This window comes from Drosophila serrata, unplaced genomic scaffold, assembly GCF_035046125.1.
Source record: "Drosophila serrata isolate PLE 108 unplaced genomic scaffold, ASM3504612v1 contig_272, whole genome shotgun sequence".
In the NCBI taxonomy this organism is placed as follows: Eukaryota; Metazoa; Arthropoda; class Insecta; order Diptera; family Drosophilidae; genus Drosophila; species Drosophila serrata.
The window spans coordinates 10,512,109-10,538,203 of record NW_028257170.1 but is presented as its reverse complement, the minus strand read 5'-3'; the positions used below and the strand labels follow the sequence as shown (position 1 = coordinate 10,538,203).

General features: G+C 44.1%; 2 protein-coding genes across 3 annotated transcripts; one reads left to right on the top strand and one right to left on the bottom strand.

Annotated features, from left to right (window-relative positions):
* On the bottom strand, positions 1 to 26,095 carry fng (Fringe glycosyltransferase). Of its 2 annotated transcripts, XM_020960295.2 has the most exons (7): positions 25,668 to 26,095; positions 19,181 to 19,594; positions 11,461 to 11,509; positions 10,259 to 10,361; positions 1,832 to 1,970; positions 879 to 1,053; positions 1 to 802 (listed from the first exon to the last, which is right to left on the bottom strand). In XM_020960295.2, exons 1-7 carry the CDS (start codon positions 25,797 to 25,799, stop codon positions 567 to 569), a joined length of 1,248 nt encoding a protein of 415 aa, XP_020815954.1. In that variant the 5' UTR covers positions 25,800 to 26,095; the 3' UTR covers positions 1 to 566. The 2 variants fall into 2 exon arrangements, with proteins under 2 accessions (XP_020815954.1, XP_086689820.1); XM_086833694.1 differs by lacking the exons at positions 1 to 802; positions 879 to 1,053; positions 1,832 to 1,970 and adding an exon at positions 5,769 to 10,202 and having other exon boundaries at positions 25,668 to 26,047.
* LOC110189998 (uncharacterized) lies at positions 1,960 to 3,299 on the top strand. Its single transcript, XM_020960296.2, has one exon. It carries the CDS (start codon positions 2,070 to 2,072, stop codon positions 3,210 to 3,212), a length of 1,143 nt encoding a protein of 380 aa, XP_020815955.1. The 5' UTR covers positions 1,960 to 2,069; the 3' UTR covers positions 3,213 to 3,299.

The window sequence follows — 26,095 nt, the reverse complement described above, 5'->3', positions numbered from 1 at the left end:
TTAATTTTTTAATAATATATTCGGTTTTATTTAAGCAAACTAAAAATTAACAAACTTGTTTAAACATTTCTTGGTTAGATCTGAGCACACACTAGATCTATACTATATACACGCATATTGCTACTCTAGGCCAATTCATTAGACTGCATTACAGTATTACACAGCAGAGGGTCAAGCGGTCTCTCTGGTGCTAAGCTAACTTAAACATAGACTAGACCATTAATTTAACTACAAGCTAAGTTGGCCGGAACAGGGCCGTGTAACGCTATAGGGAAGCACTTGGAAGTGTGTTGGAAGATTGCAAGACCTAGAGCTACAGTGAAACTTAGACCATTAGGAAGCACATCTGTCGAGCTGGAAGCCGCTATACTATATACACAAAAGAACCGTTCGTTACTCGTATACCATATACACTTAAGGTTAAATCACAGTGGCGAGATTTGTTATATTTTTTAGACGCCTGCCCCATCGGTTCACAACCGATCCGGCGGCAGACGTGCGCCTGCAACAGCCAAATGGGATCCAGAAATGGCTCCATCTCCGGATCAGGATCGCGATCACCCAGCTCATCTGGGCGGGCAGAAGCTGAAGTAGGGAAAGAGCTGGCAGTGCAGGGAGTAGAATCGCTTGGGATCGGTCTTCAGATCAAAACCATCTACCTTGATCACATTCCATTGGTTCTTCATGTGCGCATAGCTGAAGGACACCTGGTCGTGGAACGTATCCTGGCGTATAAACTCCATGGGCTCCAGATGCGAGTGGAAGTTGTCCACCACAGTCAGAGGAACCTTGAGCAAGTGTTCTGTTGAATGAAAATAGAGGAGAAATGTATATAAAAACCTGGCCTTTTAAATAGCTTATATTTTTAGCAAACTCACCTATTATGAAGCCCATTGTGACATCGTCCGGAAAGCGAATCTTGTCGCCGATGCTGATGAACTTGCCGCCACCTGCTATGGGCAGCATCTTGAGGGTCAGGGCCCGGCTGAGACAGAAGCCAGCTCCGCCAGTGGCGAACCAGAAGGTTATCTTCTTGTTGGTCGTCGTGTTCTTCTGTTGGCCCGAAAGGAGAAGAGAGAGTGGGAAAGAAACGAGATTAACGGAAGAACTGGCTCATGAATGGAGAATGGCCCAGAAAGACTGGACCAAAGGATAAACTTAAATAAATATCGAAATTTTCGGCTTTGGTTTCTGGTTTTTGGCAATGGCCCAGAGAAAATTGAGCCGAAAAAAAACACGGGCAGTCAAGCTGGCCTGATTAATTGACCATGTAAATGGACATGTGCGAGGAGGAAACTTAATACATGGGCCTGGCTAAAGCGTAAGCCGAGACCTGACAGGATCTCTTTTTCTCTCTCTCCCGCAAATGAAGCGTAAAGTTTGGGGTTTTTTTCATATTATTTTTCTTAATTATGCATGCGGCTCCGATCAGGGCGCTCTACCTGGAGCGTTGGCTTAAAGGCTTACGGTTCCATGGATCAGCTGGCCATATTTCAAATGGCGCGGAGTGGAAACAAGTTCGAATTCGAAGCCAAAACTGGGACTCGGACTGGGATTGGGATTGGGGCTGCTGCTGCTGCCGTGGCTGTTGCTAGTGCCGCGCCAGATCATATCGGTTATTAATGATAGCTTGCGCTGGCAGCTGGAAGCCAAATGGCGGCATAGACAAATGGCCATGGTGGCCACATAAATAACGGCCTGCCGCGGCTGCCCGAGCTGGATCGAGCTGGGCCCGGCCAGCAGATGGAGAAAGGCGATCGATCGCAGTGGGACTTGTAATTACGAACTCTATATAGGAAAATATGCAGAAATAACAGGCATTTGCACTTACGCTGTCCAAGTGGATCTCCAGCGGCGACGAGATGCTCGGCTTGCCCAGATACCAGTCCACGCTGGGACTATACTCGTCCAGAAGCTTCACTAGCCTCGGTACGTTGACATAGTTGTCATCGTCAAAGTGACAGAACCACCTGGAAATAGACAAAGGCAGACACATTTGTTACAAAATCAGATCTTTTGAAGGAAGGTTACATTTACTTTCAACATAAACATTACTACATTGTTACACAATGCCAGTACACGTGGAATTGACGCTGGAGGAGCTGACCAGGATTGCTCTCGGGGTGCCAGAGCTAACACACACCAATGTGGCCGTGCTCCACAGTCTGATTAATGTGCTCCTTAAGAAACTCAACTGCCAGAATGATGTGGTCAGTATCAGTGGCCTCGAGGGCAAGTGCATGGAGCGGATCCTAGAGCAGTCCAAGATCTCCCCGCTGCCCTTCGATGTGCAGACCATTGTGCCCATCTCTGAGCAACTGGACAAGGTTGAGATGATGGAGCAGCGCATACGGCAGCTGGAGACCAAGCTCGAGTGCCATTTCAAACAGATTCGCATCTGCAACAAGGCCAAGGACCAGAAGTTAAGAGTCCACAATGCCGAGCAGTACGCCTCGCCCTGCGAGGATCTCTGCACCACCTGTGACGAGGACAACAAGATCGCATGCAGCCTGCTGGCCAACGTGGACTTCATGAAGAAGCTGATGAGGTTCATAGCCACCCCGATCCTTGATCAGATGGAGCAGATGAGCCGGAAGCTAGAGAGATTCTATTTGACCCTGCAGGAGTTCCTCCGGGAAACTGAGGCACTCTTCAAGCGCCTGGAGCTGGTCAAGCAGTGTGTGGTGGAGATCGAGGGCATCAGGAAACTCGTCCAGGAGTACAACTTGACCTTTATCGGAACGATGGAGGAGTTGCAGGACATGCTGGACAGCAAGCTGGACAAGGTACACATGCCGGCACTGAAAAAGTACATTCGCGACCGCTTCGACGACCTCGAAGGCCGACTGCACCGCCTCGAGGACAAGGACGAGTGCCCACGGGCAGCCGGCTTCATTAACACCGGCATCACGTGCCTCTCCTGCACCAGCAAGCGGGTGGGAGTGGATGTCGGTCCCCAGATCATTGGCGTCCTCCCGGATGCTCCTCTCCGGCACAGCAAAAACGGGCCGGTCAACTGCCAGAAGAGCGTGGTGTGCCGCGCCGTGGAGAAGGAGCCCTCGCTGATGGTGCGGGTTAATAAGTTGGATCTCAGTGTCCTGGCCGAGCGACTCAGCCGCCCGGCCACGGACAAGGTGTGCAAGCTGCCAGAGGCTAATGACGTCCTCTATGGCGTTAGAAATTCCTGTGTGTCCAATCTCGGCATACAGTAACACCCATGTTTGTTCCAAATCGATTCGTTTAGCCAGTAAAGCATATGTGGCCCCTCTCAAGGCCTTTTCCGTTAAGCCGCATAAAAAGTGCACTAATTTAGATTGCAATTACCGAGTCGGAGGCCAAGGGGACGATAAAGATCTGCGAGTCTGCCAAGGCAGCTGCAGTTTTTGTAGTGACAAACGATCAGCCATATCCGGTAGCCGGCGGTGGACTAATGATGGCATTAAGCGGCCGCAGCTGAGAGCTCCAACTCCGGCTCTCCACTGACCCTCATCATCATCCTCCTGGAGGCCCTAGTAAGAGGATGCCCAACTTGGGCATATCGTTGGGTGATACCCTGAGAGCGATTTGCCAGTCATAGTCCAAGGATACTAACCAGGAATGATATGTAGATTTTCCTTGTTAGAGCTGTGATTAAGCTGATGTAGTATTTCATCTCTACAGAACCCCCTTTAATATTTAAAACTCTTATTTCCCAAAGAGTATCTCTACCTTCGACTATGCAGGAGCCTTTCTTTGGGCTCGCTACTTTCGTTGAGCTCGTAAGTATTCAATAAAATCGTATTGAATCTTGGAGGATTGGCTTGTCTTGTCTTTGCGTCTGTTGGGTAATTTAATATAATTTTTATTGCATAAGCTGCGACTGCAACCAGGTGCAAGCGGGGAGTGGTGGAGAGTGTGTGTATGTGCGGCACAAGAAACTACTCCTAAGCCTGGCATTCATAAATTGCCTGCCTGGATGATGCTGCTGCTGATGTTGCTGCTGTTGCTGCTGCTATTGCTGCTGCCGCATGCGATATCTGTGCGAAAAGACTGCGACTCCTCGATTCCTGCCTCTATATAGTAGAAATACTGCCATTCCCTGGCACTGTTAGTCCTCGATATAGCTTCGTGAAGCATAAAAATGCGCGTTTAATTTGCTTAATTATGCAGAGAGCATAACCCAGTCAGTTCCCAGCTGCTGCTGCTTTCCCCTGTTTTTCCATCCAAATTGAAACCTAGCTGCTATTTTATGTTCGATGTCGTTTAATTAACGCCAGCCCCCGTCTTTGATTTCTTTGGCATTTATGAAAATGTTTTCATTTGGTGTTTCCCCCGGTTTCCCCCGGCTTGGGTTATCGATTCGGGGATCGCTGATGGTGGCTTTTCTTCGATTCTCCGCTTCGAAACTATTTGTTTATTTGTTTGTTTGTTTGGCTCTGCCGGTTTCTCTGTTTCACAGTTTATCTCTGCATCGAATTGCACTTCTTAATGCAGAGGGGAAAAATGCATAAATATTTTAAATTGATTTCAACGTAAAATGAGTTTGTATCGTATTTTATTAATGAATTGGTAATGGTAAGTACAAGGCAACAAGAAGGATATTAGATACATGTTCTTAGCAACATTTTTCTTGTGCATTCCGGTTACTCAAATGTTTAAGTTTCAATTTAAAAATCTATACACATTCCCCAAAGTAAGTTCTCCTGGTTCATAAGAAAATCTCTCAAATTTCTCTCAGTGCATCCGAGTGTGTGGCCGTTGGCCGAGAAAAAATTGAAATGCGAAACGAGTGCAAACTTTAGTTTATTTCCATAGCCGTTTTTCCAATTATTCGCGCTGCTGCCGCGGCTGCCGTTGCCATAGCTTCAGCTCCGGATTTGGACCCGGCTTCAGTTATATCCATATAGTATATGCGCTGATGCTGCTGATGTGGGCAGATTTCGATCAGCTGCCAGCTGGGTTCTCCCGCCCCGAGTCCCCTCTGCCCACACTTTGTCCCCTTTCACCCACCAGCAGCAAACACAGCAAACAGAGCCACATCCCAATCCTCTGAAGAAAACCCGCTGGCGGGGCGTTGGCGGCCATTCCAATCCACATTGCAGGCGAAATGAGTTTATGTCTGGGGCCACAATAAAAAATGATTGACGGGGCACTTCAAGTCGGGCGCAAAGGAGATATATCTGGAGATATATGCCGAGTTGCAGGCCCCGATGCCTGGGCTTAATAGATTTCGCATTAACGGGCAGGCAAGGCAACTTAGTAAGGAGCGCACACTCTGCGCTAAAAGTATTTTGACAGCCGGTCGAAAAGATAAGCGATCGCCAAAAACCCAGCAGACGACGATGACGAACTGATTTCATTCCATTTCGTTTTGTTTTCGGGCTTCGGGTTTGGGTTTCACTCCTGGAGGCTCTCCTGCAATTAGCAATAAGTCAGCTGTCATCTGGCCGGGCAGCAGAAAGTATCTGTCCAGAGTCGAGTTTCGCTTCGCGGATTGATACAAATCAATGTGTCATGATGTCTGCGCTGTGTTACTTTTATTTTTTATTTCCTCTCTATCTCTGTCTGCTTTTGTGGGGGCAGACAACAAGATATTTACATTAAGCAGCAGCAGCCGCCGCACAACCACTTAAGTCAACCGAACTGCTCGCCTCATTAACAAAGGCAACAGCCACACGAGTGGCGACTGCATCTCCTCCAGTCGAAAAGGGAAATTAATCTTTTCATTTCGAATGCAATCTTCGATGCTTTCCATTCGGAGTATGCACAGGGGAAAAAATCCAGTCAGGTCAAGTTTTTAAATGGTTAATTTTAATACAAATCTAGCTTTGATTATTAAAGAAGAGAATGTGGAATAATAAAACTGCACCAAGTATCTTGTGAATCCAGTTAGCTATATTTGCTACCGATTGGAATGCAAACCTATTACAAAATATAGTATTTCTAAGAATGTATACTTTCTATAATAATAATCATTAAATCACCTTCATTTTTTTTGCTGTGTTCATGAGTCAAATATTAAAGAAGACGTGCGCCTGCGCAGATACATTTCTCCTTGGGAGGCTGTTGGTGAACAATTGAAACGCATTTGTCAACTGGCGTCGTTCCGAGTCTGACAAAGCAAATCATTAATTCTGAGCCCTGAACAAGTAATATTGGGTCTAGTGTCTTGTTGCTGGCGGACACTCGCACTTGAGATCGCAAATTGAAGGCAATTGCCGGCGATTATGCGAATGGGTGTGGATTTGAGTGTGTGGTTGTCGGTTTGGGTGTGGGTGTGTGCTTGGGAAGGCGCTAATTGAAATGTAGAGCAAAGCACAGGCACTTCCCGGATGTGGAGTAGCAATTGCATTTCCTAGTCAAACTTCATATAAACTCTCATATATGTACATATACTTGTACAAATGTATATTTGATGTTGCAGTTGCAGTTTGCAATTGCCGTGAAATTGCCCGTTTCCGCTGCCACAATTTCTGACAAAGATTTCGGATCTCATTTTTCCAGCCAGCCGCGACACAATGTCAACATATGTCCGTTCTCCCTGGGCTCCGCGGAATCAATTGAATAATTGGGATTGTTGTGGTGTCGTGGCTGTGTTTGTTGATGCCACAAGTGGCAAATAAATGAAATTGATGCGTTTCTAAACTGGCTGGGGAAGTGTCGCGCTGAGTGCACTGCTGGTACTTCTTCCCCTAAAGGAAAATGGGGAAAACACTGGCGGCTTCACACGCATCTCTCACTCTCGCACTCTCTCTATAAATAGTTGCCCCTGGCCGCAAAAACCGTGGAAATGGGGGAAAATTTTCTCACACATACAGTGCGGCAGCATCTGGCTTGGCTTTTCACATATGCGCCACTCCGCCCCAGGAAAATCCCATCAGCGAGTGCATTACGAAGCAGCAACATCAACAAGAGCCACATCAACTGCAACTGCAACATCAAAACCGCGATTAAAAATGTCACAGCCTTAGATGGATCTACAGTGAATGCTTGGTAGAGTGAACCCTACAGAGTGAGAAGATTTCCAACAGAAAGTAATGGTTTTAAATATATAAAAATGAAGAGTAATCATTCTAAAACCAAAACTTATTGAAACAAAGAGTTAGCATAATAGTTTAAAGGCATCTTTGGGCATCTTTGAAGTACTCTCGTTCACTGTACCCAGAGTTCCCTGTCAGGCGATCCAGTGTGTGTGCGACTGTAACTCCTCTTTCCCTCTATTATTTTACGACTCAGTGTGGGATTAACTTAACTTACTATAAAGGGTGAAAGGGACCGCCTTGCCCTGGGAAATTTCATTGATGAACCGCATCGAAAAGCGGGCGAATCGAATTCCCACGCACCCACCGACCGATATAAATCCACATTCAGAGTACATCCATATCCAGAGCCAAGTGGCATGCAGCATTAACATCATCATCATCATCGGGGCCGACTTGATTGATGCCCCATTCCAGTGGAGACCATCCTTCGGCACCATTTCCCTGCCCCATTTACATTTTATGCTGTGAATATTACGCATAATACGTGTTGTAATTACACCCGAGTCGTCGTCTGGTGGCCCCGAAAAAAGGGGCGCTTATTGTGTCAAAATGTTGATTACGAAACGTGCCCGGTCGCCTGATGTATCCACAAGATGTGTTTGTATCCACAAGATGCGTCACAGGGAAAGGCAGCGGGCACGGGCTCGGGAACCTCAGCCTCGGATTGCAATCAGATAAGTGGACGTTTATACAATTGCCTGACAAGTTTTGCCAGCTAGCACACATTATTATTTGCCCCGAGTATCTGAGTATCTGAGTATCTGGTATCTGCTGGATACTTTAGGTGTGGCCACACACCCAATGAACCCGACCGAGCACACAAATGCACGGAGCCGGAGATAAATTAGAACTTGAAACAAATAAATCGAAAGAGATTAGGCCAGGCAGCTTTGAGAAAGGAATTTAGAGTCGAAAAAACACACAAAACTAATTAATAAATTCCCCCTAAGCCCCAGCCCTGTGAGTCGAAAGCAAATGTCGCGCACAGTGGGGGCACAGCGAACCTTTGGCGCCTGCGTGGCCTGGAATTTTTACACAGGAAGAAATTTGGTAATATTTTTAACACCTTAATCCCAGTTGAATGCGTTAAAGATCTACATTCAATAAAATAGAGCTGTTATCTAGTGAAAACTGAAAATGGAATATCATCAAGCAGCTCCTTATTATACAAGTTTTCTCTCTGTGTATGCCACAGTTCATAATTGATGGTAGCTGTCGGTGCTGTTCAATTTGGATTAGTTTTGGAGTGGGAGTTCCCCCCTTACTGAAGGAGTCTTGAGTGACGGGCCAGGTCATCGCCTAGTTTCTTGACCGTGTCTGTCTCTCTATGACTTGCAGTTGCTGTCCGCAGCTATTGTTGTAATTTTAATTAAATTGCACTAATTGTTTGGTATTATAATGGATACCCAGCACCGACAAGCCCGGCTCACCGACAGCGGCTGCAATTAGCCATTCAAGGCGAGCGAAAGGCGTTTCCCCTGACGCCGCACAGTGGGCCAAATAATTCATGTTTTATGGCAAATAAATTCAGATTGCCAAGACGGAGGATGCAATTAAAAGAGCTGGCGAGATTTGCATTTAATAGAGCTACTTTTTGCGCAGGGACGCCCCACGGTTGCCTAAAAAAACCAAAACCAATTCCCGCAATGAGCAACATGTTGCTGCTGCTGCCGTGCTGCGTACGACGACCAACATTCGGGCTGTAAAAAGCAACAGGCAAAGCAGCAGGGCAGCATGTAGCATATAGCATACAAGCAAAAGCAGCAAAGCAGCGTGGCATAATTGCCAGTTCGAATGCACGTTAATTAACCTCTTTTTCATGTTGTGCCCGGGTTTTCTTCGGCCAGTGTTGGCCACTGGTGCCGCTGTTGCCGAGTCTTAAACGTTGCCAATCAGCCAGAAGGATGCCCGGCCATCCAGTTTCCTGTGCCACCTGATACCATTTCATATTTTCAGTGATGTTTTCTTGTTTTTTTCTTTTTGTAACTTATTTTGGACCACCACCAGCAAGAGCCAGAGCAACAGGAGCCGGAGCTGAAGCTGAGGCTGGAGCAACTACCTCATAACTGCACATTTTCATTGCTGGCCATTTATTTTGTTTCATTGCTGCACTGAGGCGCACTGCTGCTGCAGTCGCTATTGATTGCATGCTCCGCGCTCGTATAATGACAGTTTCAAGTTCTAAGCCAAAACGGCAAGTCAACTTGAGATGAAAGCAGCCATCCAGGCATTCAGCCATCGTCATCATCCAGGCCCCAGCCTCATCTCCTCATCATCTAAAGTCCAAGCATGTCCGAGTTGTTCTAGATTTCTTCATGATGTTGTTGCTGCTGCTGCTGCCGAGTCGCTGCTCAGTGTAATTACAAATAAGCGAAGCAAAGGCAGGAGGAGGAATTTCTAGGCTGCTCCTTTGGGCGCTAGTTGAAGTGTCTTTTTTTCTGGTCCGCTCCTTTTCTTTCTTGGGCTGCGGTCGCTGGACAAGTTTTGAGTGGATGCTGTTGCTGTTTCTGTTGCAAGTTGATGTTGCTGCTGCTGCTGCGTCTTAATTGCGCAAATTAGAACGCATGGCAGCTGCAGCACAAACTGGGAGCTGGGTGTTTTGTGCTGCCCATGGACAGAATGATGGGCTTCTCCTGCGGTCGCTTATTAAAAGCATTAAAGTCTATTATTACAGTAAGAACCACAAGGAGGAGTCATTGCTCCCTCAAGTTGTTAACCAGAAATGCATCGAATGAACATTAAGCCGGCAAATATGACAACATTTTAGGTACAGAGACGAGAACCAGAAGATGTTGCCTGCTGCTGCTGCTGCTGCTGCTGCACGGGCAACTTGCAACATGACCTCTTAACTCCCCAGCTAATGCCATAATTCTGCATGAAATTGAAGCTGAGCACACGTATGGATTTCCAATCAATGGGGAAGTATATACAGTTCACAGGTTCAGACTTGAACGTGGCTTGCCAAGTGTTACTTTCAGTACAGTGAGTTTAAAGTCATTATAAATTTAATATTTATCTTTACCGAAATATAAAGCAAAAAGAAAGGGAAGATTGAGTACATTAAGAGACCCCTGTCGGAAATAGTTTGCCTTCATACCAATATATTTAAAAAGTAAAAGTATATATCAATAAAACTGAACTATATGTTAGTATTTAGCAAGTGAATAAACCCTTAGAGATCTAAGAAAGGTGTTTTTAAGAGTTCTGGAATTAATCTTATATATAATAATACTCACTTCTTGCCGCTCTCCAGGAAGACATCCAATTCGGCAGACATTTTGCAGCAGAGCGCCTTGCGAAAGTGGCCCTGTGAGCATTTCGTGTTGATGAGATGGCCCTCTGAAAATAAACGGAAGGGAGGAAGCGGAGATGCGGGATGAGAAGGCTGATAAAGATTGGTAATTAAGCTGGCCAACAGGGAACAGAAGGGCCCACTTCTATGTTAATTAACTAAATGGCCGGGTAACTTTAGGCCCAGAACAGTAGCTTGTTAGCCGAGAATGCCGCTCATATCCAGCGGATACATTTTGTATCGTTTGACAGCTGCCGCCGTCGTCGTCTTCGTCGCAGCCAAAGATAAAGATGCAGGCGGCAGACGGCAGGCGGCAGTGCGGGGAATAAAAAGCGAACACACCACACAAATAAAAAATAAAAAAATATATAAAAAAAGAGTGAAAAAGCAGAGCAACGCACAAAAACTTTTGCGCCTTAATTGGATGAAAATTGTTGAAATATTTAAACACAAGACAACGGGGCCTTGGAGCTCTTATCCTTTGTCCAGCTCCAGCTCCAAGTCCGCACATAACTCAAAATCCCCGAGCGTGTTTAGCCGAATCCTTTTGGCCAGCTATGGGGCCTAATCAAAATACCAAGGAGTCTGTGTGTGAAACTTGAGATCGTCTTGGCTATATGTATGTAGGTTCTTGGCCCTGGAAGCTGGGTTCTCCGTTCTCCGTTCGGTGTTTGCCAGTGTTGTATGCAAAATGAAATACAATTTTTTGTGAAGCAAAATTGAAATTTGAACTTTTTTTAATTAAAGTCTGTGAAGACTGAAAAATCGAAGCGCAGCCCGAGCTGCAATTCAATTAAAATGCGGGTGAGTGATGAAGCTACCCCGCTCGTTCTCTCTCCCGAGGAATTTATAAACTTTAATCGGTTTTCGGCGGTTGGCCCCAGACAGTGGCCAATATTAGGCGGTGCTGGGGGCGTGGCAGTCGGCTGATGTGAAACTAAATTGAGAACGGACCACGAAAGGGATCGCTTATGGAGACTGCCGACTGGCGATCTCGAAAGGTAAGAGGTCGGCCAGGTAAAAGAGGCTCATCTTTTGTGATAAATTCGTTCGCTGCTGCTGCTGTCTTCCCCCGCGCTCGGAAATATAATTTTGGGCAAAAAATCGGACGGGTCGGGTAAATAAGTAATGGCTTCCTCTACTCACTTGTCTTCTCCTGGTAGTGATGATCATCCGTGTCCGTGAAGAACCAGGTCTGCAAAAGAATCAAAAGCAATCAAAGTTAGATATTTGCATAAATGAAGGTAGGTAGACCCGTCTGTGTCTGTATGTGGTTCATGTAAATTACAAGAAATCGTATCATGGGAATCTTCCGGAGCCGCTCTTTCGAGCCTACTTTTCAGCCGCATAATTATTCGAAGACAAAAAACGCGTTTGGTCAGCTTACAAGCCATCAGATAAGAAAATTCCCACACACCCTGATGTCTTCGAAAGCGGTCCAAGAAATAACTCAAGCAAAAAGCCAACAGAAGAAACTCAGAGTCCGCCTTTTATGCATCGCTGACTGCGGTAGGGTTCTGAATTCTCAGGAGGTACTATATAGTTAATGGGTGCTATTTCCTCATTAGTGGCTTTCACTATTATTTCAGGGTTGTATATTCAGAGTAGAAGCTGGTTTGCAATGTTGCTAAAATATGTTGTCATACGAAAATTTAAAATTACAAGTGTCAGTATATTGGATTTATCGAAATAGTTTTAAGCATCTTATTTTTTAGCTTCAGATTTAAAGCTCAAAATTTAGTCTTAATCAATATATATAGTTAGCATAGTTATAAGTTTGTTGTTTCTGCCTAAACTATAGAATGCACACTTTATCGATTTATGAATCGATTAATATTTTCTAGACCATCCCTGGGAAATGGTAGATTTCTTTCTCATTAGTGGCTTTCACCGAAAAATCTTCACATAATCTATTTCGCGACATTCCCCCGGGCCAAGTTTCACATCTATCTCTCTCTTGGCCCTAATAAATTTGTTAGCCGAACAACTCAATTGGCCGGGGCCTTAATAACTTTTTGCCTTTGCCTTTGCCTTTGTGTCAAATCAGGCGAAAATCGTTTTAAGGCTTTGACAACTACACGAACGGCGTTGTTAGCCGTGTTGCTGTTGGCCATGTCTCTGTTGTTGGTGGAAGTAAGAGGCAAAGGCAACAACTTGGGCAAACAATACGCCCGCTCCGCAAGCATTTTGAGCAACGACTTGTAACAGTTAGAAAGTCAACGTTTGCCAGCAGTTCGCCTGCAGTTGGAGTTCTTTATACACAACAGCAACACACAAGGCACACCAGCAACACCAAAGCAATAGCAATAGCAACAGCAACAGCAGCAGCAGCAGCAGAAAACTTTTCAACGTCTCCTCGTCTCTTGAATTTTAATGGATTTTTACGAGATTTTTTTTTTCCAGCTCACTTTTTCCACTTTTTCTCGGAGTCTTTGGTTTGGGATGTGCTCCGCCGCTTTGGGGCGAAAAATGTTAACACCATGTTGCCGGCTTGTTGTTGCCTCTGCTCCTATTGTTGCTGTTGCTGTTGTCGCTGATGTTGCCGCTGCTGCTGCTGCTGCTGCTATGCTGATGCTGCAGTTGCAGTCCGCACTTGACTAGCTTTTAATTTATGTGACTGCTCCAACTGTTGACAAACAGCATTACAACGTGTTTCGCAAATTTATGGCGAAACTTGGCCGCTCTGATGGAACTCTCCCATAAATAGAGTTCTTTAGAACGTCGAGTTAATTGAAAGCCGCGATTGGAAATGCAGAGACTCGCAAAATCAGGGACTTTGCCTCGGAGAGTGTAGACTTTTTTATTGGAACAAATGAGTAAATAGTACTGGATTTTGAAAAGAAAATGATTTAGGAGAGTAACTAGAAATGAAGGTCAATCGATTGTGGGTAATATTAAAGATCTAGTCCTGAAGAAAGCTATAGTTACATCAATTTGGTAATTTGTGATCAATGATTTGGTTTGCCATAAGACTTGGTATTATTTTGGTGGAAGTACATCAATATTAGCACCAATAAATAATTATACACATTAGGGAAATACAACTTTTATATGTTCCCTTCATAATACGCCTTCAACAGGCTTAGCAACCCACAGTTTTTAGCACTACCAAGTTATGGAATATACTTCCAAAGTTCATAAATTTGTCCAACACTTGGGAGCTGAAAAATCTGGGCAGCTTGACTGGATTTCCATGGCGTGGCATGCACTCAATCGGAACGAAGCGATTGCCACAACAATTCGTTATGTTTTCGGCGCCCGAGAGGGAAAAAGCTAGGCAAAAAAAGAACTAAAGGAGGCCCAGGAAAAGCACAAGCCAAAAGCCCACCAAAAACACACCAGCTGGCCGCCAGCTCCGACTTCGACTCCATCTACAACTACAACTCCACTTGGCTAACTGAGTAGAGTAGTGTTTGGGGCCAGAAAAACAAAACCGAGCGAAAACCGGCAACAAGCAATGCACATTTTCAATGGCGTCTGCGTCTCTAACTGCAGCTGCGGGCCAAAGGCAACTGTGGCCAACCATTTGGCCGAAACCATTCAAGTATTTCAGTATTTTTGGCCACTGACTGTTGGCGTTTTCCGCTTGTGCAGTGTAAAATTTAATGCCCACCCTTGTGATCCCCGATCGCGCCTCGTGTCCCCCGCCCTGCGGCAGTTTCACCTGGAAGCACGTGGGGTGCGGTCAGCTAGCCGCGCATTTTGTCTGCGGTTGCAGCTGGCCTTACATCTAGACCAGGTACAGCTCTCCAACTTCCAGCTCCCTCCTCCACGAAACCCCAAACTCCACCACCGCTCCTGACCAACCGCATTGGCACAGCGAAACGGCGGCTTTGTCTGCATTTTTCTGCATTGGCCAGGCCCAGACGAAAAGCGGCCGAAACTATAATCTATGAGCAAAGGGGGCGTGGGCCATGGGATATGCTTTCCAAAAATTTGGTGTCCAGTGCAGTGAAAGTTGGCAAAATGAATAGTCTTGAGATGTGACTAATTTCGTCAAGACTTCCAATAAACTTGCCGCCAGATAACTTTATTGATCGGCTTTAGGAAGTTGCCCATTACTGGGAACCAATAAAAAATACTATTAAATTTAAGTTATATGCATTTTTTTATGGCAAATCCAATTTACTTGTGCACTTGCAATGTCAATAAAACGAAGACAAAGTGAACATAAAATACTTCGATATTAAGCAAGGAACAAGTATGAAACTAACAAATTCCCAGAACTGAACTGCTGAAGTATTCAAGATATTGATTATAAAATTTCTAATACAATAATTGAAATTTATATACCTCCATATTTTAAATATATGGAAATTTAAAAGACCCATTCAGCCATTGAAAGTTCCTAAAGTCAAGAAATCTTATCGTCTTTGATAAATACTCCCTTTAAGACAATTAAAAATCTATAAATTATTGTTAAAGACGATGCCCCCTCCTAGACGTAAAGTGCGGGCCATAACTATAGGCTCATCATGCTAAGGCGCACGCATCGTTCAATTCAGGAAGCGACCACAAGTTCTGGGCGTTTCGCATTCTGCGTAATCTTCTCGAGCTATTCGTATACGAAACCACAAAGGCTGAGATTTTAATTATGGGTTTTCGGGCATTCTCCCTGTGTTTGTTTCTCCCCCGAAAATACCTTTGTCTTCACCTGAGAATTGAAGTTGCCTCGGGGCACCTGGAATACAAGAGTGTTAAATGCTCGCCAGAGAAACAAGCAAATGAATCAATTACGTGATTTGCTGAACTCTCTGTTCGATTCGGGAATAGACACAGAAAGAGAGAGGGAGAAAGGGGTTCCCCTCGGCATTCAATTGATCCGATGGCAAAGTGATTAAGAGCCAATCAAGCGGGACATTCTGAAATCGAATTCTGTGCGGATAAACAGAGCGAAGGGCATCATATGCACAGTGCAAATATGAACTGAATGCGAGTGAACCATTAAAAAGGAAGTTCCATGCGGGTTCCAAGGGATTAAAAGACCGGTGGATGTGGCATGTTGGGTGAGGGAAAAAACTCTGACGAAATTGTGTCGCCGCCGGCGAAAAGCAGCAACAATTGAAATTCCAATTTATTGCGAATTGAATTCAATTGAAGAGCATTGAGAGCACAACTCAAACAGAGCACAGGCCCCCGCCAAAGTTCAGGCACGGGCTGTTACTATATGATAAAGCTCAAATGTATATGAATGCGCATTTATACGGTGCGAGTCATGGGTGTAAGGCATATGGTTATAGCGAAAAAAAAAAATAAAATCATAGAGCTAAGGGTGTAGAAGGATTCGAAATTCCCCTCGAAAGATCAAGCCGAATCAAGCACCCTTTTGAAACGCACTGTACTAAATAAACATCTGTTGGAATTGTGTTGTATCTTGTGCGTTGGCGGCACACTTTCGGTAGTTTGTCCGTTGACTATTGTCATTAATTGGGCTTTAATTGGCAATGCATGCCCATGCACATGAATCCGGGGAAGGCAAATCAAAGTGGGGACAGCTCAAAAGCTTAAATAACGAGATCGGACCAAGTGTCGTTCTTGTTTCGTTTTTGTTTTGTTTTTCCTCTCATGTTTTTAAGGCGGACGAGTGCCGTTTCCTTATTTATGACCAGCTGACGCAACCAGATACAAGACACGAACAAAAAAATATGTTTTTAATTTTCAAAATAAAAATAAATGTTACATAGTCGACAAGTTTCAATCAACACTTCTTAAAAAAATAAATCAGATAAAGAAATATACCAAATTCTATATAAAACAAGGCATATTGAACATAAATCTCTAAAGCCCTTCTTTTAAAATATAAGTAACATTTCCTAACAATTTGGCAACATGGCTTTAATTTAATTAATTATGTTTAGTGTCTCTTAAATATTATTCAATATTCTTCCACCCATTTTTCAAGGTGTACAATACGTTATGTTGTACTAAAAGTACATTCAGTGGACTCCGGCTGTTGCCCATTTAGTGATTCATCACTGGGGCCCCGGCTGGGACTGGCTGTCAACTCGAAAATGCCCAGAAACAGAGCCACGGACAGAGGACTGGGAACCGAGGCACCAGAGAGCTCTGTGCCAAGAACCGAAAGCTAAGTGATTCAGACGGCCAAGTGGAGAAATGCCGGCAAAGGAGCCGGAGTTAATGAGATTTAAGCCGCAACTGTGGGACATGGCGCGTTATGAATTTAATAGCCCCAACTGGGGACTTGTCTAACAGAGTTTTACGACATTGTTTTTCCAGGGACCGAGTACATACACACATATATGTGGGCCTAATAAAATGCGACAAGCTTTCGGGCAAATCTGGTTTTCCTCAGAACCAAGGAAACTGGTTAACCGCCAAACAGGCGGATCAATCAAACAATAAGTCAGGCAGGCACAGCCAAAAAGCTGAAACTGAGGCTAACTGAAGCTTCATTAAAAGTAAATAGTAAATCAGAGACAAGATAGAAATAAAAACAAGCAAGACAGCCACCCACAGGAACACTCCGTGGACAAGCCGTCAAGTCCGAGTTCGGAGATCCCAGCGAGCTGACATTTGACATGCGTCCGCAGACTTTCGACTGCCACTGCTCGGCCGCCGCACAGTGCATGCAAATCCCCAAATCGCTGACTGCAAAAACCTGCTCGAAAACGGTAGCCCAAGTCGGTTCAGTTCAGGTCGCCGGAAAATATCCAAGTGGAAAGAGGAAAAATAAAAACCGAATGCAAAATGCAAAGCGATTTCCCCCTCTTAAGCCGCATCGGGGCATTCAATCAAAGTCGAGCTGCTGCTGCCGCGGCTCTCCAGTTTTGGCCAAAACTGTTTACAGTAATTTATGCTCATTTGTAAGCATGAAAAATTTGAATCATTCATCAAACGTCCGATAAGCCAAGGGGGAAATGGTGGGGATCGTTGCCTGGTGCCTTGTCAAGTACCAGATCTCTTGATCTATAATGGCAAACGCAGTTGGTGTTCAGTTTTCTTGAGTGACAGCATGACCTAGGAAAGATTTCGCCAAGATACTTGGTTTTAAGGGGCACTCCTAGTATTTATAATAACTTTTGGGATTTCTAGGATGGTAACTTAATAAGATTTTGTTTAAAATAATGTCTATACCTTATACCTTTACAATAAATCATATAATACACCTCTTTATAATTCAAAAAGTTAACTTTGATATCATTTTGTTATTATTACTTATTCAAAATGTGTTTAAATCTAAAAATCAATCTTGTTTTTGTTACTAATTTGCAACTCTATATCCTGAACAATCCTAAAACCAGCTAAAGACGTTTTCCAACAAAAGATTACCTTCTTTTTTACAAATATCTCGAGTTCCAATTCTTCTCGAATACAAAAACAAGTTAAGCATCAATTCAACATTGGGTTCGCCAAGACAGGCTTTGCCCTTTTATGGGCGCTGTCTTGACAACAACAAAACAAACATTAATCAACAGCAACAATAGCAACAACATATAATAACAACTGATAGACAACAACAACATGCAATTACAACAAATTGTTTTCAAATACTGAAGAGCCAATCAAATCGAACGCAACTCAAAGTTGTTGCCTGTCGCTGCTCCACATTGCTGTTAACCACACAGCAAATGACGTGCAACAGCCGCAACATCGCAGCCCCAGCAGCAACATGAGAGTTTCCATCACCGAGTTTTCCATCAAAATAATTGGCCAGAGCAAAAGAAAAGCCAAAGAGGAAAAGATGAGGAGCAGGCCAATTGTTGCCCGGCGATATATGTTGCTGCGGGGAAATGTTGCTGGTTGCCGGTTGCTGGTTGCTGGTTGCTGGTTGCAAGTGCAGGAGCAACTTGAGCGGCTGACTGCCAAACTGAGCTTGTTGCCGGCGAATGTGGTTCCACGTTTAGTGTGGAAATTGCTGCTCTATATGGTCGCCTGCCAATCGATACCGATAACGATAGCCGCTTCCAGCTAAAAGTCCCCCTTTCCGAGCCTCCGGCTCCTGCTGCTCCTGAGGGGTTTGCAAATATGACAGCCAGGAAAAGGCAAGAAGAAAAAAAAGAACTCAAGCCCCGTGGAAACGTGCTCGTCAAGCATTTTTACAATTTTCAAAAAAGGTACCATACACGGCGAGCACTCTGTCATGTCCCTCTGGGGTTATTTATTTGTGTTTTTTGTTTTTTCTCGTTTTTGGTTTGGTTTTTGTTTTTGTGATGCTGTTGCTGTTGCCGTTGCCGTTGCCGTTGCTGTTGTGACTGGCCGGCGACGAGTGCAGTTTTGTGTAAACAATAACAAAACACATTTGTGACGCGTGATTTTGCATAAGTTGGCACTCGGAGCAGCGTCAGCAAACTGGCAGCAATAACCACAAATAAATACGAATCCTTTCACCCAGACAAAAGGCCCCATTGAGCCGACGAAATTCGATTGAATTTCAAAGTTTAGCACTCAATGAAATCATAAACACAAAACGTTTAAATTAGTTTTTTTTTCTTCGTCTTTTTTAAGCAAATTCAATGGCTATTAACTACCAGTTAATCCCCAAATGAATGAAGACATTTTTATGGCCAATTAAGCGTTAGCAAAAAACAAAATCCAACGTATTAAATTCGAAACAGAAATCATAAATATACCCCGATGAGCAGCCCGAAATAAAATCAAGGCACGAAATCGAATCAAATCAGCTTTAAAACTCATTATGCAAATTAGCCAAAAGCCAAACCCCCTTAAGCCAGAAGAGTTGCCGAATCTCCAGGTGAGGATCTTGGCCAACCTTTGCAGCTCCGGGGCTCACCCCACTTAGCCAATTGTCGCCCACCCAAAAGAGCCAAAGAGCCGCAATGAAATTAGCTCCGACTAATCGAAGATCGATCGACGAACGGATCGCCAGATCGATTGGGAAACCCACCTGATCGCGGGCCAGCTGGAACCAGGTCTTGATGATCAGCGCCAGCCGCGTGTCGTGATAGTTCTTCGTCGTCTTCACGCTGATGAAAATGTCATCCAGCTCGGTGACCGGCGGCTGGGGCGTCGCAGTCACCGCTCGCTGGGAGAGATCGTGGAGCAGCTCCCCGTTCCGGCTCCTCCGAGCCAGCTCTGTCAGCAGCGTGGCCGTGGGCCGCTCGCTGACCTCGATGTCGCTGAAGTTGAAGCTCCGGATATCCTTCCGGATGATCACCGTGGTCGGTGAGGCGGCCGGAGCACCTGCTCCTCCCGGCTGTGTGGGCGTCGAGGACTGCACATATTCCTGGAGCAGCTGGTCGCGATGTGTGGTCACGGGTTCACTGGCCAGGCCACCATCCACCACCTGGCTGTGTGGCACCTGCAGAGTGAGAGAAGTTTTCATTAGTGTTTGATTTATCACTTGAAAAAACTAGGGCTTAAAAGATACAATTATTTGTAAATTAAAAACAAGTTAAAAATTATATATAAAACGGTCTAAGCTTTATCTAAAGAACATTGTTAAATAATTCATAATACACAAGGCATTATAACTCAAACGAATGAACCCTTCTTGAAAGCTTTTTAAATCTTGAAAAGTGTAAATTCTTTTAACCTATGTTTTTCTCTCAGTGTCAGCCCGGTGAAATATAAAGAGTGGCGGGAGGGCTAATGTAAATTTGTTGTGTAAATCGCACGTAGGGCAATAAAAAGATGAAGACGCCCTCGCGCTAGCCAAGACACTCCGACTCCAAGTCGAACTCGAAGAGGGAACTCCCACTCCTCAGCTCAGCTCACCTTACCTCACTTCACTTTACCTCTACTTGAAGCATTTTCACCTGGCAAACAAAGGCGAACTTCAATGGCAAACAACAATGGCAAACAAATGAGCGGCAGCAGGCAGAATAAACAACAGCAACACCGCCATAAATGCTGAGTAAGAGCAAACACAGACCGGGATCGGAATAGGGATTGGGATTGGGCTTGGGATTGGGATAGGGATTTGAACTGGGATCGGGACTGGAGCTGGAGCTGGATCTGGAACTGCGATGGCATAGGGATCCGAAGGGGCACTGAGATTGCTTTGAGTCCGGAGTGAGCTGAACTGCTTGATTAATTTCCACTGATAACAGGTTCATTTGCTTTTGTTGTCGGCGATTCTTCAATTGCTCTTCTTCGCAGCGAAGATTTCCCCTAGCGCTTTTTTAATGGGCCCCGTCCTCGGAATGGGGACAGGTGGGGAGTGAATTGCTCTGATTGAGGCGGATAGATAATGGTTGCTGGGAAGCAGCTCGAATAGATAATACCCTGGGAGAAAGAAAGCCCATTTGTGGCACTCTCTTTGTACACTGGGAGAAGAAATTGAGGACTGTGAACCCCGGAATAACTTATTTTCATTTCGTTTAGACGTTGGACTTCTCAAATGAATATAATTAAGATCAAGTTAACAAGTAAGAGTGAATATCTTAATAGAGAATTTATTATATATCATATATTATTTACTATCAAAAGATATCAATTGATAGCATTTTAATTTTATTTAGACAAGAATGATCTTAAGTAGCATATAACATAACGATTTTCATTTTGTAATATTTTCCTGTCTATATATGCAAATCTGATAGTTGGACAGTAACTTCCGCTATAAATCTAGCACCAACTTCCCTCTTTTGTTCCCTAAATTTCTTTTCTCGCTCCGAATAGGAACTAGAGAATATATATATGTATGTATATAGAAAACCCCGCTGGTTTATATTGCTTCACACGATATTGTCTCGTCGATAGCGGGCCACAAAGTGGGGCTCATAGAATTTTATTGCCGCACGATCGACAGCCAAACGGTGTTCAATATAATGGCAGCTCCCTAATGAGGAACTGGGAATGGGAGTGGGATTACGGCGATGAGATGATGATGACAGTGGCAGGTGTAAACTGCTGGGAACTGCCGAAGCAGCGGCAATTAAAATGTTGAAATATTAATTTGGCCGCCGCAGAAATTGCGAGTATGGGAAATCACTGTCTCGATTTGGCCAAGAAAGATAGCGACGAAGTCGTGACTTGAGTGAGGGATTCAGCTGGAAACTGAAAACGGATAACTGAAAAACAGTGAAAGCCACCGAGCGGGCTTATATAAGTTCGTCGGCGGTGAACGCCTCTTTCAATTAAGCTGGCTCCGCAAATTCAAGGTTCGGGTTGGATCGGATCGTATTGGATTGGATTGGATTAGAATGTGAGCCAGTTCCCAATCCGCGACATGATGCAAGTGGAATGCCCGTACTAGTATGCAAATCAAGTACACGGACTACGAACTACAAACAGCCATGCTTTGTGACACTTTTGTGGGATTTGCGAATTACTCGAACGTGATGGAACTGAGCAAGCAAAGATACAGATACAAATACAGCGACAGTCGATGCGGATTCAGATTGGGATGGAGATGGAGATGGAGATACAAGCACAGCGCACATGTGCCCATATTGGCAGGCCGCCTGCGCACTCCGCCAGAAACAAGATACAAAATGTGCACAGAGGAAAATATTTGAATGAATCTAATACTTTAAGACAAATTGATTTAGAATTATTAAGAGCTATCTAGAGTTCTTAATTATTATCTTTCTTTTCGTTTTCTTCAGTGTAATGAACTACAAGATACAAGTACCGGGGCGAAAGGCAATCCGATAGATACAAAGCGAGGCCAATCCCCAAAACAAATTTAACACGCTCGCACAATCGCAGCCCCCCCACCACGCCCACTCTCGAATGACTAATGCTTCATTAGCCGCGTGATTAATATGTTTATAAACATTTCCCTGTCAATTAATAACGAGCAAAAGAATCGGGCGGCGAGGTGCGAGCGAGTGATATGAAAGGGCGCCAAATGGCATCTACTCCATGCGACCTGTGCGGTGATTAATTGAGTTAAACTCTGGTCCCATAACGGAAAGCATAAATCAGTTGAGACCCCGATACCCCGAACGAAATACGGAATCAAAAATCAAAGACATTCCACACAGAAATGCAATCAAAAGACGCGACTCCAGCTGGGCGAGCGGGAAAATCTTCATTAAATGCTGTTTAACAATATTATCCGTAAGATACGGATCTAAGATAAGATGCCCACAAGCAGCCAGCCAGCCAGCCAGGCTCAATTAAGCGACCACCAAAAGATACCGAGATACTCGGATGCTTGGTTGCCCAGATACTCGGGAGCCCAGCTGCAGATACTCCTTTTATCAGGCGCCTTCTGCAGCTTAATGTCGTCAACTTTTTCGGCCCGATTATATGTACAAGAAACAGGAGGCAGGTTTGGAGCAGGCAAAGGGAGTCGGAGTCGGAGTTGGAGCTGCCAGCCAGCTGCAGCCGGTTGGCCATGGGAAGCGCAGGCACCTGCTCTTGGCCTGGCCAAAAACAGGAATCACCTCGTCACTGCTGGCTTTGTCTTTGGGGAAGACTTCTTGGCTGTGCCTTGCCTTCCTGAAGCTGATTTGCATGCTCCTCAACTCAAGAGTTTGTTAATGTTATTATGTATTTACCCTGCACTTAAAAAAACAACAACAACAATGGGGTTTAAAAGCAAGGAAGGGAAGGTTGGGAAATTGTTTAAAATATTTAGTTTTAAGACAACTTTTACTACTAAGTATGCGTTATTGAAGAAGGTGTTTACAAAAATTCCTTTTAACTATTCCCTTTAACTATTTATTGTATATCAATCTATTCAAGGTAAAAACAGCAGCCCTTATATAATTATTATTTATAAGAACCCTTTTAATTACTCTTTGAATGTAACATATTATTGTAACCAAACTTCATGCCAATTTCTATCAATTCAAAATTTTTAAATTCCTAGTAATAATATTGTCAATAGTTAAATACAAGTCATATACATCGTTATATCTCTATGTGTAAACCACAACAACAAAACTCAAATCAATCAGCAATGATGGCCATTCGGTGCGCCACTTTAAACAAATTCATAAACAACCAAATCGTTTGACGATTATTATTCATTTCGTTTATGATTTATGCGTCAGACACACGCGACATGGCGATCCGTGGACGTGAGCAGCAAACTGGACATGAGACATGGATACCAGGGAACTGGCAAACTGTGACTGGGAGCTTGGAGCTTGGAACTGGGTGGAGTAGGGTGTAGTTTGGTGGGACCTATCCTGCCCTCCAGCTAATCTCGAAATTATTGCTTTATCAGCCGAATGCCGAACCCAAGTTTAGTGGCGTTGTGTCCAGTCAACTGTTCAACAGTTCGAGGAATTCGAACAAGCAAAGTCAACAAACAGCAATTTTTGCGCAACATTTAGGAAACAGCTACAAAAAAACGCTACAAAACCAAAACACACTTCAATAAACTGCAAAAAAAATTAAGCAAATTGTACGTTGCATGCAGTTTTGCGGTCGACAACAGCAACAATTAAGTGGGACAAGTCACAGACCTCCGATGGCTGAAAATGATGGAAGAACTTCAATTGAAAAGAGCAACGACGAACCGCCACTCCATGCTCCATGTTCGGTTGTCGGCAGTTTTTTAATCCGGCTCAGCATTTTAGCATTTAGTAGAGCAATGTGTGTAGCACTAATTTCAGTTGAGTTTCCGGTTAGACCTCCAGAAACCAACAAGAACAACAAGTAAAATAAAACAGCAACAGCTACAGCAGCAGAAGATCCGCAGCAACATCAACAACGTTGTCCGAATTAAAACAACATAAAGTTTTTAATTACTCCAGCAGCAGCAACATGCGAAAGTATTCCAGAGTAAGGGGCACACACAAGCTCGCAGAAGTTGGGCAATTGAGTTGCAAATTGAGAAACAGGAAGGAGTTGAAATCCTGGGAATTACATAGATATATTTACAGGATGCAGGAGCTGATTCAATTACAAACTCTAAACTATGTTGCCACGGGGGAAGAGCGTTTTAGCTGTTGGATAGCTGATCGAAGGAAAGGGAATAAACCTATTCTCAAAGCAAGGAAACTTTATGATTATTCATATGGAACTTTGTCTGTATTATTTTCCACTGAGGCTTAAACAAGTCAAGACAAAGCTTCTAATAAATGGGGGAAAAAACTATTATTAATATTTTTACATGAACCATTTGAATCCATGTTTTTGACTCTAATTTCAAGGTATTCAGAAAGCGTAATAACTATCATAATCAAAGGTGTCATTGGAATGCAAACCGAAATTCCTGTGCTATTTTCAGGTGCAACTTGAGGTGCTCTTGGCAAATTCCCACAGAACTTAACTATTTGTTATCTGCGATGCGACTGACAAGAGACGTCTCCTCTCCTTTCCCACCTGGCCTCCACCACCACCTCCTCCTCGGGATCCCTCTCCTCCTTGTGGCCTCACGTTCGTAATATTAGCACACAATATTTTATTACACAAAAATTTATGCAAAACCAAAGTAAAAAGGAGAACAATAATAAACGGGCAGACAAGACTGGGCTCAGAACCCTGACAGACCCTGGAATCAAGCAACTGAAAGCTTTGGCGACGCTCTGCCGACGGCAAAAAAAGAAATAATACAGTAATGGAAGGCAGGGTCTTTAACTCTTGAAATTGGGTATACTCTACCAAGGAACAGGATATAGTGATTCTCATTTGATTAAGCTTAGCAGGACAAGTGAAATGTTATAAAAGGACAACTACAACTGATGCAAAGTGTTGAATTCAAAGGAGATTTGCTTTGGTCTATCTATATTATGAGAACTATATGTTCTAGAAACATTTTAAAATGGATAGAAAGTTTAAATTCAATCCAGTGATCTGAACAGAATTCTAGAAAATTACTGAGATATCAACATTTTTTTTGGCGTAAAAATTCGAAAATTGAGCTGTCCTCAGATTAGGACTAGTTCCTAAAGACTCAATATACATACGTATTTATATTAATAGAATAGAATCAATAATATACGTTATAAATATTCACTTTATTATTCATTTTCTGTATTATCTTTGTAATTCTTTTGTATTTCTTAGCTATCTTTCTTATTTCGCTTTCAAAATTCGTATGCTATAAAATTTACAGTATAAATCCCCTGTATATTCCTTCCTGATAATGCCTATAGTACTCCTCCTGGCTAGTGTATAAAATCGCACAAAAAAGTCAGAACCGAAACTGTTTTATATGCAAGGCAAGGGCGTAAAAGGTTTTTTAACGGCCGGAGCCGGACGCCGAATGCCGGACGCATGCGCAGCTGCAAACGTCGTTGATTTATGAAAGTGCAGGGAACCGGAGGAGCAGGGATCGGCGGGGATCATGCAAATTGTGTGTGGGGCAAAACTTATGCAGATCACCGTCGTCGCGTATGACAGTTTTCACCGTTCTCGAGGCTCTCGGTCTTGGTCTTGGTCTCGATCTCTGTCTTGGTCTTCGGTTTTCGGTCTTCGGTCTAAGCGCCCACGCACTTGGACCGCACTGGATCTTCTACTGAACTCACTTGGATGCCCGGATATCCGTAGGCGCTCTGGTAGAGCAGCAGCGTCATGTAGACAACGGCCACGGCTAGCATCATGGCTTGCAGGATTCGCTTGAAACGTTGCGGCAGCGAGAGCACAGTCAGGCTCATCATACGCGTCGCACCACTACGCGCACATCGATGCGATCGCGTTATCGATATCGATTCGATCACTTTGGCAACTATTTCGTTATGGGTTTGCTCTACTCGCAATTTTCGCAATCACACTTTCCGAAACTTGTCGAAACTTTTCGTACTTTTTGGCAGGGTTTCTGTGATTTTAGAATCTTCACTTTCCAACACGCGCGCACACAGGTCTTGCTCGGTGCAAGTTTATTGGAAAACTGGCGATCGCTGTGGAACCGAGCTCGCTTGGCGGCTCTCTTTCGCTTCCAGCTGAAATCGTAAAC